This window comes from Schistocerca nitens, chromosome 5 (assembly GCF_023898315.1).
Source record: "Schistocerca nitens isolate TAMUIC-IGC-003100 chromosome 5, iqSchNite1.1, whole genome shotgun sequence".
Taxonomy (NCBI): Eukaryota; Metazoa; Arthropoda; class Insecta; order Orthoptera; family Acrididae; genus Schistocerca; species Schistocerca nitens.
The window spans coordinates 765,437,557-765,454,200 of NC_064618.1; the positions used below are offsets into that span (position 1 = coordinate 765,437,557).

The window sequence follows — 16,644 nt, forward strand, 5'->3', positions numbered from 1 at the left end:
GGCACCGGGCACAGTTGGGCCACCCTCTCCCCAAGGGGACTGGCGGGTTCAAGGGCGTTCGCACCGCACAAGGCAGAGGGTCAATGTGGAGGCTGGTCATGTGGCATCACCCACTCTGCCTATGAGTGGACATGTGGCCGCTCCTTCAGCAAGGTCCAAGCAGGCACACGGGGGGAGGGGTTTATTAGTGATTGGGAGCTCCAACATTAGGTGGGTGATGGAGCCCCTTAGGGAAATAGCGGAAAGGTCGGGGAAGAAGGCCACTGTAATCTCTGTCTGCTTGCCGGGGGTTCTCATCTGAGATGTGGAGGAGGCCCTGCCGGCGACGTAGAGAGCACTGGGTGCACCCAACTGCAAATTGTTGCTCATGTCGGCACCAATGACTCCTGCCATTTGGGTTCAGAGGTCATCCTCAGTTCATACAGGCGGTTGGTGAAGTTGGTGAAGGCGGAAAGCCTCGCTTGCGGGGTGGAATCTGAGCTAGCTATTTGTAGTGTCATTCCCAGAACCGATTGTGGTCCTCTGGTTTGGAGCAGAGTGTAAGGCTTAAGCCAGAGGCTCAGACGATTCTGTGGAGATCTGGGGTGCAAATTTCTCGACCTCTGCTATCGGGTGGAGAAATGTAGGGTCCCCCTGAATAGGTCAGGCATGCACTACACACAGGAAGTGGCTACAATGGTAGCAGAGTACATGTGGAGTGCAAATGTGAGTTTTTTAGGTTAGAGAATTCCCTCCCTAGGCCCGACAAGACACCTCCTGAGACGCAACAAGGTAGCAGTAGGCAAAACGCAACAGGGAATGACAATATTAATGTGGTAATAGTAACCTGCAGGAGCATCTATAGAAAGGTCCCAGAACTGCTCTCATTAATAAACGGTCACAATGCCCACAAAATACTAGGGACGGAAAGTTGGCTGAAACCAGATGTAAACAGTAATGAAATTCTAAACTCATATTGGAATGTATACGGCAGAGACAGGCTGGACAGTGAAGGGGGAGGCATTTTTATAGAGATAAAAAGGGCAATAGTATCAAAGGAAATTGACAGGGATCTGAAATGTGAAATAATTTGGGAGAAGGTCACAGTTAAAGCAAGCTCAAACATGGTAATTGGCTCTCTCCATAGGCCCCCTGGCTCAGCAGCTGTTGTGGCAGAACACCTGAAGGAAAATTTGGAAAATATTTCAAGAAGATTTCCCAACCATGTTATAGTTCTGGGTGGAGATTTTAATTTACCAGATATAGACTGGGAGACTCAAACGTTTATAACAGGTGGCAGGGACAAAGAATCCAGTGAAATTTTTTTTTAAGTGCATTATCTGAAAACTACCTTGAGCAGCTAAACAGAGAACCAACTCGAAGCGATAACATATTAGACCTTCTGGTGACAAACAGAACCGAACTATTTGAAACAGTTAACACAGAACAGGGAATCAGAGATCACAAAGCGGTTACAGCATCGATGATTTCAGCCGTAAATAGAAATATTAAAAAAGGTAAGAAGATTTTTCTGTTTAGCAAAAGTGACAAAAAGCAGATTTCAGAGTACTTGACAGCTCAACACAAAAGTTTTATCTCAAGTACAGATAGTGTTGAGGATCAGTGGATAACGTTCAAAACCATCGTACAACATGCATTAGATGAGTATGTGCCAAGCACGATCGTAAGAGATGGAAAAGAGCCACCGTGGTACAACAACTGAGTTAGAAAACTGCTGCGGAAGCAAAGGGAACTTCACAGCAAACATAAACATAGCCAAAGCCTTGCAGACAAACAAAAATTACACAAAGCAAAATGTAGTGTGAGGAGGGCTATGCGAGAGGCGTTCAATGAATTCGAAAGTAAAGTTCTATGTACTGACTTGGCAAAGAATCCTAAGAAATTTTGGTCTTATGTCAAAGCAGTAGGTGGGTCAAAACAAAATGTCCAGACACTCTGTGACCAAAATGGTACTGAAACAGAGGATGACAGACTAAAGACCAAAGTACTAAATGTTTTTTTTCCAAAGCTGTTTCACAGAGGAAGGCTGCACTGTAGTTCCTTCTCTAGATTGTCACACAGATGACAAAATGGTAGATATCGAAATAGATGACAGAGGGATAGAAAAACAATTAAAATCACTCAAAAGAGGAAAGGCCGCTGGACCTGATGGGATACCAGTTCAATTTTACACAGAGTACGCGAAGGAACTTGCCCTCCTCCTTGCAGCGGTGTACCGTAGGTCTCTAGAAGAGCATAGCATTCCAAAAGATTGGAAAAGGGCACAGGTCATCCCCGTTTTCAGGGGGATGTCGAACAGATGTGCAGAACTATAGTCCTATGTCTCTAACGTCGACCTGTTGTAGAATTTTGGAACATGTGTTATGTTCGAGTATAATGACTTTTCTGGAGACTAGAAATATACCCTGTAGGAATCACCATGGGTTTTGAAAAAGATGACCGTGTGAAACCCAGCTTGCGCTATTCGTCCACGAGACTCAGAGGGCCGTAGGCACGGGTTCCCAGGTAGATGCTGTGTTTCTTGACTTCCACAAGGCATTTGATACAGTTCCCCACAGTCGTTTAATACACAGAGTAAGAGCATATGGAATATAGACAAATTGTGTGATTGGATTGAAGAGTTCCTAGACAACAGAACGCAGCATGTCATTCTCAATAGAAAGAAGTCTTCCAAAGTAAGAGTGATTTCAGGTGAGCCGCAGGGGAGTGTCACAGGACCGTTGCTATTCACAATATATATAAACGACCTTGTGGATAACATCAGAAGTTCACTGAGGCTTTTTGCGGATGATGCTGTAGTATATCAAGAAGTTGTAACAATGGAAAATTGTACTGAAATGCTGGAGGATCTGCAACGAATTGACGCATGGTGCAGGGAATAGCAATTTAATCTCAATGTAGACAAGTGTAATGTGCTACGAATACATAGAAAGAAAGATCCTTTATCATTTAGCTACAATATAGCAGGTCAGCAACTGGAAGCAGTTAATTCCATGAATTATCTGGTAGTAGGTATTAGGAGTGATCTAAAATGGAATGACCATATAAAATTAATCGTCGGTAAAGCAGATGCCAGACTGTGATTCATTGGAAGAATCCTAAGGAAATGCAGTCCGAAAACAAAGGAAGTAGGTTACAGTACACTTGTTCGCCCACTGCTCACTGGTGTTGGATCCGTACCAGATAGGATTGATAGAAGAGATAGAGAAGATCCAACGGAGAGCAGCACGCTTCGTTACAGGATCATTTAGTGATCACGAAAATGTTACGGAGATGATATGATAGACTTCAGAGGAAGACTCTGCAAGAGAGACGCTCAATAGCTCGGTACGGGCTTTTGTTGAAGTTTCGAGAACATACCTTCACCCAGGAGTCAAGCAGTATATTGCTCCCTCCTACGTATATCTCGCGAAGAGACCATGAAGATAAAATCAGAGAGATTAGAGCCCACACAGAGGCATATCAACAATCTTTCTTTCTTTCCTCGAACAATATGAGACTAGAATAGAAGGGAGAACCGATAGAAGTACTCAAGGTACCCTTCACCACACACACCGTCAGGTGGCTTGCAGAGTATAGATGTAGATGTAAATGCTAAAATGCTTCCCCTCTGCAGCAAAGCGGTTCAAATGATTTGTGAATGGCTGAGAGGGTGTCACATGAGATATCAGCGCACGCTTCGATGATACTTTGCTTCATATCGTCTGGCGTAGTTGGTATTTAAGCATACACTTTATGTTTGATTGCTAACCACTGAAAAAAATCAAGAGGGGTCAAATCAGGAGACCGGGCTGACCACTTCACTTGAGCACGTCGTCTTATCCAACAATCCAGGAACTTTTCATTTAACGGCTCTGTTGCCACACGGGAAGAGTGACCAGGACAGCCGTCATGTTGGAGCCACATGCAGAGACACATACTTAGTGGTACCTCTTCCAGCAAAATGGGCAGAATGGTTCACAGGAACTGTGCATAGTTATTGCCATTTAGTATACTCGGAATGACATACGGCCCCACAATGACATTTCCAGTGATGCCGCACCACACATTAACACTCCACAGTTGCTGATGCTGTACCTGTCGAAGCCAATGAGGGTTCTCTATTGACCAGAAACGCATATTATACAAATTCACATTACCATGATTGGTGAAAGTCGCTTCATCAGTAAAAAGCACCTGCTGAAATAGCTTTGGAACATCTTTTAAGCACTGCAGAGCAAACTGGCAAATTTCCTGGCCCCGTTTGAAATCCACACCAGAGAGTGCTTGATGTAATGAGAGGTGAAACAGGTGAAATCTATGCCGGTGCAATATGCGTAGAACACTTCTCTGACTTGTATCACATTCCGAGGCGATACGTCATGACGAAACAGTAGGGTCATTACGCACCAACACTAGAATGCCCTCTTCATGCACCTCGCCAGTTGCAGTTTTCTGCCTTGTCCTCTGTATGGCATTCCATGATCCCGATTCAAGTAGTTTCTTGCAAATACGTGCAAGAAGCTGGTGTGTAGGATGCTCACAATCAGGATACAGCTCTCCATATCGCTTTATTGCTGTAATGGCATTTCTTCTGCTTTCACCATACACTAGAAGCATATCTAACTTTTCTTTGTTGATGTACATGTCTGCTCCAAGAAACTGTGATGGAAATGCAATGTCTCATTACCCCAGAATCACATTCATACCCTTCCCTCCAGCTACTTTGTGCGTCATCTTGCGGTGTTATCGAGAAGCAGGAAAACAACGCCTTCACTGTTAAGTTCCTCAGTGGTCAACAGGAAAGGTCGCATTGGACAACACCACTTCGAAGGACAAATACGATATGGGAACATATCTGTGTCTCAAAAACTATTCGCCTAAATGTTATGATATACACATATTTGAAACTGTCTTTTTAAGCCCATTATGTTACGCTAAAATTTAACATAGAGTTCCATTTAAAAAAAACCAAAGAAGGCCTTATATCTCTGCAATAAAAAAATAGTACAAACATGAAATGTGATGTATTCAAGTAGCCCCTGTCCCTGCAATTCACTGTCCAAACAGCATCTTTGTATCTATTATGGTTGGGGAGATGCAATGGGTATTATGACTTAGCTGCCTCACCCTGTAGTACTATACAGCCTCCTATTCCACCAATGCACCCACTAGCCTTTCCCCCCTCCTCTATTCCCCCCCCCCCTCCCAACTAAACACAGCAGCCCTACCCTGTACCCACCATGTCCCTTCCTCCACCCCTACCCTTCTATCCCTTCCCCTCCCTATCTCAGCCTCCTCCTTACCCACCATCCACAGACTGCTTCTCCCATCAGGTACACTTGCTGTATGCAGTCTGGCCCCAGCAGAGAGAGTGTAGTCGTGTGAAAGTGAATGTGTGTGTGTGTGTGTGTTTTCTACTACAGAAAAGGACTTTTGGCCAAAAGCTCCAATGTACAGCAGTCTTTTTGTTGTGCTAGTCTGTGACTCAACATATTCTCTATACGGTATTTGGCAATCTATCCTTTTTATATGATTGTAAATACCCATTATGGTCCTTTTCATATTATTGTAAATATCCATTATGGTCTGCATCCCCAACACTTCTCAAATGCTACTTACCTTTCCACTGGAAATGTGAAGTTCACCCACAAAAACGAGCTACATTTTGACATCATGTGCAGTCATCATACTTAACACATTGACAGCCATTGTTCTTCTAGCGATGTTGATATTATTGAGTCAATGATGTGAACAAGCACAACAATACTGGTCATCATCATCATCTTTTTTTTTCAGGCAGTGTTTCCCATTCATTCATTCATTATAAGTACAAAACAATTTCACGGTAGGGACACAAGAATAATAGCTGCACTTCACTTTTTGGTTCAAAGATACCGACTGTCAAAACGAAAGAGTACATTCTTAGAACCTTGAATGAACTGAGAATGTATCAGCAGTTGTTTGCATGAGATAGCATTAACCTTTGACTTATTTATGAAAACAACAGTGAACCTAAGATTAAAAAAGGAAATTAATCACATCACCCCCAATCTAACAGGAGATTAACTTGTTCAGAATAAAACCGCAATTAACAGAATTAAATGGCCATGGAGTGTTCACAGGAATTTTTTTAGCATGCACTTAAAATCAATGGTTGCTTATAACCACATTTGACTGCAGGACAGTTGGAAACTGGATGTTCAAAATAAATAACTGATCACTAAACATGTACTCTCAAGATGCAAATTACTTAAAAATGAGACTCGAAATCAAGGAAAAAAAAATTTCCTGAATCTAAACCGCACCTGAAATTTGAGACTCGAAATTCAAGGGGAGAGAAAAGTTTTAGGCCACACCTCCAAATCAAAACAAAGTTGGTCCATTATAATATCAGACACAATTTAGGTCGAATGAATGATGATACAGCTACAGTAGTTTGGTTCGAGTCATAAGCTTAGCAGTTAAGCTTTACCAGGTAGCCATTGCTACGCATCAGGCGCTCCGTCCCTATTTATATGGGTACCCTTCCTTTTTCACGCGCTTAGTCTGGTTTGAATTGATTGCTTATTTTTCTTTGATCTGATAAGTGCTGTTCTCTTTGTTACAGGTGTTTACGTCACTCTAAGCTGAAAATGAATTACTGTACTGTGTCATGCATTGTTTGTCGCTTTCTGATAATGAGTGTTTACGGCCGGTCGCCGCTCGCTGTGTGGCTTGCTTTTGTGCAAGGTACCGCCACTTACAAAAAAGGGAGAGGAATCGTCTCATTAGCGAAACAATGGCAAGAGACTGCTATTTGTTGTTACACTGCTGCTTTCTTTGATAATGATCAACAAGAACCAAATAATAGACTGTGTATGATAGAAGATGTTCTGGATGAGAGTTTATCGAAAATTTTTCTCCGTTTGAAAATCTTCGCAGACGCCTCTATAGTACATTACATTCTGCACAGAAATTAGAGTCATCTTAGATTTAAAAATCTAGTCAATTGCCGTGCTTCATTTCCGACTATCACTATTAGGCATAAGAATAATACGAATATAAAAATGACATGATATGTGTATTCTTCCGCATTTGCTGCTGTTGCACTCTAGTTTCGTAGTTTATTAGGCAGACAGGATTTAAATGAGATAGCTGCAAACACGAAAGAATACATGACAAAATGTTTATATTCGTATTATTCTTATGGTGAAGCGAATACTGCATGTGATTCACAATTCATAAAAGTTCCTATTAGCAGCCATCTCTTCTCACAGGTAGGAAAAAATTCAGAACGTAGAGTTTCCCATATTTACAAACTTCTCAAACAGTCTTGTCAGTCGGATTTTCGTACTACACTGAAATGCTGCTACATTCAAAGATGAACAATACAAAATTTGTATTTACTTTGTTGGATAATGTATGAAAATGCAGTGGTTGAAACTCGGGGTGGAGAAAAAAGCTCGTCTTTCAACTTTTTTTAAAATTTATTTACTGACGCAGAGATTTTGGCGCCAGTATTTATCTTTGTGCCTGTGTAGTGCTACATATATTCGACGGCAGAAGTTAGTTGTGGCAGCACCTACCATCATTTTTCAGAACTTCCGCTTACTTTGCACTCAATTCTAAGCTGCAGGTGGTTTTTTGGATTACAAAAACCGGAAAAAGAGAGCGGCTTAGATTCGAGTAAATACGGTATATTATTATCTGATATACTTGAATGAGGGAGCTGTTGCTTTCTCTATACCTTGTGTACTCCCTGTCCCACCCTTCACCTTTCGGTTATCTTGGCAATGATCCATTTGTAGTCCTCACACTTAGCAGCTCATGAGTTGCATATATTCTAACCCTGGTCAAAATCTATCAGCCAAAACAAGTGTTTCATTACAAGAACATTCCCTCACCCCTTGGCCACAATTCGCACTCTGCATTAGGCTCGTACTGCCCTCCATGGACAACCAATATTTTGCGCATTATATACAACACACTGAGGTGTTGAATTTCATACATTACCACACTGGAGGTGGAGCTTAATGGTTCAAATGGCTCTGAGCACTATGGGACTTGACTTCTGAGGTCATCAGTCCCCTAGAACATAGAACTACTTAAACCTAACTAACCTAAGGACATCACACACATCCATGCCCAAGGCAGGATTCGAACCTGCGACCGTAGCGGTCACGCGGTTCCAGACTGTAGCGCCTAGAACCGCTCGGCCACTCTGGCCGGCCGGTGGAGCTTACAACATATTAACATCCTCTAATACAGCAAGTTGTGCACACAAAAATCTTATATTTGTCTTTCCCAGCAAGCTGAACTAATAGTTACAATTTTTATGAGTGTTAGTCTTGTCATCACCCAGCAAATCCAAGAACTGTATATTAGTGCATAAACGCGTGATTCTGATAAGGGTAGAATGCCAACTGTTGGTCCAGCAGCAAGTGAAAGATATTATAACAGGTTTGTAGCTCATACAAAATGTCTGTGACTCATGAGCTGCAAGAGGTATGGACTGCAGATGGTGTAGTTGCCAAAACTACAGAAAGACTAAAGGGTTGTGCTCAGAGCCTATAGCACAGCAGCAGCAGCTCCATCAGCAATGTCAAGAAGCAACAAATGACACTCGCATCTCATCAAAATTTTCTGCCAATCAGTCATGAGTATCTGACTGCACACACAAGAAAACACAAGATAATTTCAGAGCTGGAAAGGCATGAGAAGTGCATTACAACATACACACAGTTTAGCTCAGTACCTGAACAAATTTATCATCATGTGATTACTGTGAACTTTTCCTCACAGTCAGAGTACAATCAGTATAAATTTAAAGTTATGAGATATTTTGAGGTTGGTAAAAAGAAAAACAAAAAGAACATGAATTGGATAAACCAAGAGTTAAATTTGTACAGTGAGCATTTGGCATTATGTTATTCATCCCTGAACTGTTGACAAGTACATGACTATTAACTACACGCAAGACGACTTCAACATCTACTGTTATACTTGGTGCCCAACTTTATGTATTCCTAAAAAAATAAGTAATGATATGGTTATAATAGAGGGAAACATTCCACGTAGGAAAAATATATCTAAAAACAAAGGTGATGTGACTTACCAAATGAAAGTGCTGGCAGGTCGACAGACACACAAACAAACACAAACATACACACAAAATTCAAGCTTTCGCAACAAACTGTTGCCTCATCAGGAAAGAGGGAAGGAGAGGGAAAGACGAAAGGATGTGGGTTTTAAGGGAGAGGGTAAGGAGTCATTCCAATCCCGGGAGCGGAAAGACTTACCTTAGGGGGAAAAAAGGACGGGTATACACTCGCGCACACACACACACACATATCCATCCACACATATACAGACACAAGCAGACATATTTAAAGACAAAGAGTTTGGGCAGAGATGTCAGTCGAGGCAGAAGTGCAGAGGCAAAGATGTTGTTGAATGACAGGTGAGGTATGAGTGGCGGCAACTTGAAATTAGCGGAGATTGAGGCCTGGTGGATAACGGGAAGAGAGGATCATCAAACGGTCCCTTCCCTACAGCCTAGGTCTTCGTGGCAAACGAATCTGCTCCAGTCCGGAATCCCTGAAGCATTACACCAACAACCTGACAACAGCTTTCGCATCCCGCAACTACCCTCCTGACCTGGTACAGAAGCAAATAACCAGAGCCACTTCCTCATCCTCTCAAACCCAGTACCTCCCACAGAAGAACCACAAAAGTGCCTCACTTGTGACAGGATACTTTCCGGGACTGGATCAGATTCTGAATGTGGCTCTCCAGCAGGGATACGACTTCCTCAAATCCTGCCCTGAAATGAGATCCATCCTTCATGAAATCCTCCCCACTCCACCAAGAGTGTCTTTCCGCCGTCCACCTAACCTTCGTAACCTCTTAGTTCATCCCTATGAAATCCCCAAACCACCTTCCCTACCCTCTGGCTCCTACCCTTGTAACCGCCCCCGGTGTAAAACCTGTCCCATGCACCCTCCCACCACCACCTACTCCAGTCCTGTAACCCGGAAGGTGTACACGATCAAAGGCAGAGCCACGTGTGAAAGCACCCACGTGATCTACCAACTGACCTGCCTACACTGTGACGCATTCTATGTGGGAATGACCAGCAACAAACTGTCCATTCACATGAATGGACACAGGCAGACAGTGTTTGTTGGTAATGAGGATCACCCTGTGGCTAAACATGCCTTGGTGCACGGCCAGCACATCTTGGCACAGTGTTACACCGTCCGGGTTATCTGGATACTTCCCACTAACACCAACCTATCCGAACTCCGGAGATGGGAACTTGCTCTTCAATATATCCTCTCTTCCCGTTATCCACCAAGCCTCAATCTCCGCTAATTTCAAGTTGCCGCCACTCATACCTCACCTGTCATTCAACAACATCTTTGCCTCTGCACTTCTGCCTCGACTGACATCTCTGCCCAAACTCTTTGTCTTTAAATATGTCTGCTTGTGTCTGTATATGTGTGGATGGATATGTGTGTGTGTGCGCGCGAGTGTATACCCGTCCTTTTTTCCCCCTAAGGTCTTTCCGCTCCCGGGATTGGAATGACTCCTTACCCTCTCCCTTAAAACCCACATCCTTTCGTCTTTCCCTCTCCTTCCCTCTTTCCTGATGAGGCAACAGTTTGTTGCGAAAGCTTGAATTTTGTGTGTATGTTTGTGTTTGTTTGTGTGTCTGTCGACCTGCCAGCACTTTCATTTGGTAAGTCACATCACCTTTGTTTTTAGATATAAAAAAATAAGTAATGTAGAGAACTTCCCAGCAGCTGCACTATTACAATAATTTCCTTTGGTAATGAATCTAGTAACTAGATTACAATGTAAATGCATTTTATTGTGCTGGAATTTCTGTGAACCACTGTTGCAAACAACACTGTTCATATCATAAGGGAGGGGGGAAGTTTTGATGAGCATACAATTGCTTGAGTACATGTTTCTCGTTCTCTCTCGTTTTCTGTACTGTTGAACTGACAAATATAAAAACTCCCACTCTTCATTACATTTTCATATTTTCTATTGTCAGTGGCTAGCTAAGCTTATTATTGGGAAAAACGCCAGTCATTTTAATCATTTTCATTAAGAGCATACCTCTCACAATTTTCATCTAATAGTTTTTGTTTCAGTACACTATCAAGGAATAAAAAAAGGGGCTGAAAACTTACCAATCAGTTTGATGGTTTTGACAAAGGCAACATTGTCAGTAATTATCTTTCCAAGTTCTGGAAAGTGCCATCCATACCATTCACGGGTACGCATTACATAATTATTTAGTTCCTTATCAAGGTCATCTAACAGACACACTGCTTGCACAATCATAGTATCAATTTTATCTGGACTGAATTTCAATTTGTACCGAGAAAGGCTGAAAAACAGAAAAGCTATGTTACATAAAATAGTAACACGTGTTTGGCAGTACAAGAGTACAAAATGCTGCAAACACACTGTGGCAGAGAAATTAATTTACATACACGCATAAACAAAAATCCTAGCATTAATACAGAATACAACACAGAATACCCGCACCAAGCTGATTCACAATTACTAGCAACCTAGTGGAATACAGTGCACAATTTTTAAGTAACTCCATTTGAGAACAAGGTAAATTTTTAATCCAAAAAATTCCAATCCTGGACATATGTTGATTCCAAAGTGTCATATAGGTCATTAATTAATATGTGGTGAATTTTTACAATGTCACTACAACCTGTGCTCTACCAAAAGATTAATGTTGTTTACACTTCAAAAGCTACAGCTGCATTTATACCAGGCACGCAACATATGATCAATGTGTAATAATTACATGTTTCTTAACATTAAAAAAAAAATCATGTTAAAACACTACCAACATTTCCAATAGGCAAATTAGAACTGAATGCAGTCACAGCCAATCCATGTAAACCATACACAAGCCTGATTATAAGGTCTGACTCTGGGCGAACTACTGCTCTCTTCATCTACATCTACACTCAAGGAAGACAACTTATGTCGTGAGGTGGAAGGTACTTCTGGCTGCACTATTATTTTCGCATTTTTGTGTTTCAGTTGTGAATGGTGCACGAAAGCTACTGCTGGTAAGCCTCTACATAAGTTAATGTCTCTGAATTTTCAGTCATGGCAAATTTGCAATATGTATGTAGGAAGAAGGAATATGTCAGCTGACTCTTCATAGAACATACACTCTTGGAAATTTACCAATCAACCTCCCCACTATATAAAACACTTCTTTGGCAGCAACTCAAGCTCTCATGCTTACTAAATGAAACAATGACGAAACATGCTCCCGTGGATATTCTCTAATTCCTCTATTAATTTTGCTTGGTAAAGGTTCCAGTATGAAAAAAAAGCAATACTCAATGATTGACTGAACGGATGCTTTGAAAGCCATTTCTTTCATAGATGAATTAACATTATCCACAAACTCTTATAATGAATCTGTCTGGCACTTTCTTACAGCTAGTTTTTGTGGTCACTCTAGTTTAGAACATTTCATGGGTGCTACCATTTATTTATTTATTTATTTTTATTTCTTAACTTTTCCCGACAGCATACAGTTTTATGGTATGGTTAAATGATGATGGCGTCCTCTTGGATAAAATATTCTGGAGGTAAAACAGTTCCCCAGTCAGATCTCCACGCGGGCACTACTCAGGAGGATGTCCTTAGGACAAACAAAACTGGCGCTCTACGGATCGGACCATGGAATGTCAGATCCCTTAATCAGACAGGTAGATCAGAAAATTTAAAAAGGGAAATGGAGGTTAAAGTTAGATACAGTGGGAATTAGTGAAATTTGGTGGCAGGAGGAACAAGACTTCTGGTCGGGTGAATACAGGGTCATAACTACAAAATCAAATAACAGTAATGCAGGAATAGGTTTAATAATGAATAAAAAAATAGAAACGCAGATAAGCTACTACGAACAGCATAGTGAATGCATTATAGTGGCCAAGATAGACACGAGGCCCACACCTATCACAGTAGTACAAGTTTATATGCCAACTAGCTCCACAGATGCTGAAGAGACTGAAGAAATGTACGATGTGATAAAAGAAATTATTCAGATAGTTATGGGAGACAACAATTTAACAGTCAAGGGGGACTGGAATTTGATTGTAGAAAAAGGAAGAGAAGGAAAAGTAGTAGGTGAATGTGGACTGGAGGTAAGGAATGAAAGAGGAATCCGCCTGGTAGAATTTTGCACAGAGCATAACTAAATCATAGTTAACACTTCGTTTAAGAATCATGAGAGGAGGTTGTATATGTGGAAGAGGCCTCGTGACACTGGAAGGTTTCAGATAGATTATGTAATGGTACGACGAGGTATATGAACCAGATTTTAAATTGTAAGACATTTCCAGGGGCAGATGTGGACTCTGACCACAATTTATTGGTTATGAACTGCAGATTCAAACTGAAGAAACTGCAAAAAAAGTAGGAATTTAAGGATGGGACTTGGATAAACCGAAAGAACCAGAGGTGTCGTAGACAGTTTCAGAGAGAGCATTAGGGAACGGTTGACAAGAACAGGGGAAAGAAATACAGTGGAAGAAGAATGGGTAGCTTTGAGAGATGATATAGTGAAGGCAGCAGAGTGACAAAGCAAGCTGGGATCTCTTCACTTCCTCTCTTGTTTTGCCATCTACCTCCTTAAATTTATTTTATTTTCATTTTGTCTAATTACCTTTAACATACATGAGTATAATCTGGATTTCCATAAAACAGAAAGGTTGGCCCTCAGCCTTAAAGACTGTAGCACCAGATCTGTTTTTGTGCTAGTTGTGTGTATGTAATCAAGTTCCTAATTTATTTTGACTATTCCTAGTTAATATCTTTTGTTATAGGGTGAAATCAGTAATTGTTTCGTGGCTTAGATTCTATTGTTGACTTGTAAACAAATATAAATTATGTTATAAACATTTGGAAGACAAAACACTAGCATTCTTTAAGTATTTATTTGGGTGCATTTGAAAACATATCAGCAAAGCCAGCCCTTAATTCCAAAATAATTACCAGGTTTGTCAATAGTATTGTTTGCATAACTAAATCTGTTAATTTCATTATTTAAACAAATAATTCAACTTCACCTTTGTGGTAGAAGAAACTGTTAGAAAGAAGGCATTTTTCAATGTATTCACTTAATTGAATGCATTATGTTTTAACTGTAATTTCTGTAAATTAAACATTGAACACTGTATAGTTTCAGTGCTTATTATTGTGAGAATATGTAAAGGCCCAATTTTTGGTCTCGAGACAGTCAGTCCACGGCCTATTTTCAGACGTGAAGTCTGTATCAGTTAGAATAACAATAATGCATTAACTGAACAGTGGAATTAGTCTAACATAAACAGGCCATGTGTTAAAACAATTACAGTGTCTGTTCGATTTATTTGAGAAATAGTGAAATGTGTGGTTAGGTATTTACTGCTCACAGATGTTCAACAGCAAACTGTTGTAGCAGTATGCCGATGTTTGCCTGCACATTATTGATGAGGCTTATCAACAGTTAACCAATAGTGAACTGGTCGTATAACTGTGTAATATAGGGGGTCGTGAACTGAAAGTAAAGAACTGTGCAACAAAATTGTGCAACTACATCGACACTATCAACGAACAAATAAAGCAGGCAAACGTCACAAGAGGAACAAGTAGGTAAAAAGACGAGGGCTAGTAGAAATCCTTGGGTGACAGAAGAGATATTGAATTTAATTGATGAAAGAAGAAAATATAAAAATGCAGTAAATGAAGCAGGCGAAAAGGAATGCAAACATCTCAAAAATTAGATCGACAGGAAGTGCAAAACGAGTAAGCAGGATGGCTAGAGGACAAATGTAAGGATGTATAACCAGATATCACTAGAGGTAAGATAAATACTGCCTACAGGAAAATTAAAAACAAAAACTTATGGCAAAAAAGAGAACCACCTGTATGAATACCAAGAGCTCAGATGGAAAATCAATCGTAAGAAAAGAAGGGAAAGCAAAAAGGTGGAAGGAATATGTTGAGAGCCTATACAAGGCAATGTACTTGAGGGCAATATTATGGAAATGGAAGACGATGTTGATGAAGAGGAAATGGGAGATATGATATTGTGTGAAGTATTTGACAGAGCACTGAAAGACCTAAGTCTAAACAAGGCTCCAGGAGTAGACAACATTCCATTATAACTACTGACAGCCTTGGGAGAGCCAGTCATGACAAAAAATGTATGAGACATGCAAAATACCTTCAGACTTCAAGAAGAATATAATAATTCCAGTCCCAAAGAAAGCAGGTGTTGACAGATGTGAAAATTAACAAACTATCAATTTAATAAGTTATGGTTGCAAAATTCTAACAATAATTATTTTCAGACGAATGGAAAAACTGGTAGAAGCTGACTTCGGGGAAGATCAGTTTGGATTCCGTAGAAATGTTGGAACATGCGAGACAATACTGTCCCTTTGACTTATCTTAGAAGATAGGTTTAGGAAAGGCAAACCTACGTTTCTAGCATCTGTAGACTTAGAAACAGCTTTTGACAATGTTGACTGGAATACTCTCTTTCAAATTCAGAAGGTGACAGGTGTAAAATACAGACAGCGAAAGGTTATTTACAATTTGTACAGAAACCAGATGGAAGTTGTCAGAGTCGAGGGACATGAAAGGTTGAGAAGGAACTGAGACATGGTTGCAGCCTGTCTCCAATGCTATTTAATCTGAATATTGAGTGAGTAATAAAGGAAACAAAAGAAACATTTGGAGTAGGAATTAAAATCCACGGATAAGAAATAAAAATAAGACGACATTGTAACCCTGTCAGAGAAAGTAAAGGAACTCTAAGAGCAGCTGAATGGAGTGGACACAGTCTTGAAAGGAGGATATAAGATGATCACCAACAAAAGCAAAACAAGGATAATAGAATGTAGTCAAATTAAATCAGGTGATGCTTAGGGAATTAGATTAGGAAATGAGACACTTAAGAGTAGTAAATGAGTTTTGCTATATGGGAAGCAAAGCAATTGATGATGGTCAAAGTAAAATAAAATGGAAATGTCGTGTGACGAGGGCCTCCCGTCGGGTAGACCGTACGCCTGGTGCAAGTCTTTCGATTAGACGCCACTTCGGCGACTTGCGCGTCGATGAGGATGAAATGATGATGATTGGGACAACACAACACCCAGTACCTGAGTGGAGAAAATCTCCAACCCAGCCGGGAATCGAACCCGGGCCCTTTGGATTGACATTCCGTCACGCTGACCACTCATGGTCAAAGTAGAGAAGCCTTAAAATGTAGACTGGCTATAGCAAGGAAAACGTTTCTAAAGAAGATAAATTTGTTAACTTCGAGTATAGATTTAAGTGTCAGTAAGTCTTTTCTGAAAGTATTTGTATAGAGTGTAACCCCATATGAAAGTGAAACATGGACGATAAACAGTGTAGACAAGAAGAGAATACAAGCTTTCAAAATGTGGTGCTACAGAAGAATGTTGAAGAATAGATGGGTAGATCACATAACTAATGAGGATGCACTGAATAGAACTGAGGAGGAGAGGAATCTGTGGCACGACTTGACTAGAAGAAGGGATTGGTTGGTAGGACATGTTCTAAGGCATCAAGTGATCGGCAATTTAGTTCTGGAGGGAAGCGTGGAGTGTAAAAACCATG

The 16,644-nt window shown here is 40.8% G+C and overlaps 1 protein-coding gene across 1 annotated transcript in view; it reads right to left on the reverse strand.

Moving 5' to 3' along the window:
• The window catches only part of LOC126259869 (nucleolar protein 58), a 72,593-nt gene that overhangs the window by 46,808 nt on the left and 9,141 nt on the right, over positions 1–16,644 (reverse strand). The window contains exon 4 of the mRNA XM_049956927.1: positions 11,163–11,362. Coding sequence (XP_049812884.1) covers positions 11,163–11,362 — 200 coding nt within the window. The remainder of the gene's footprint in view (positions 1–11,162; positions 11,363–16,644) is intronic.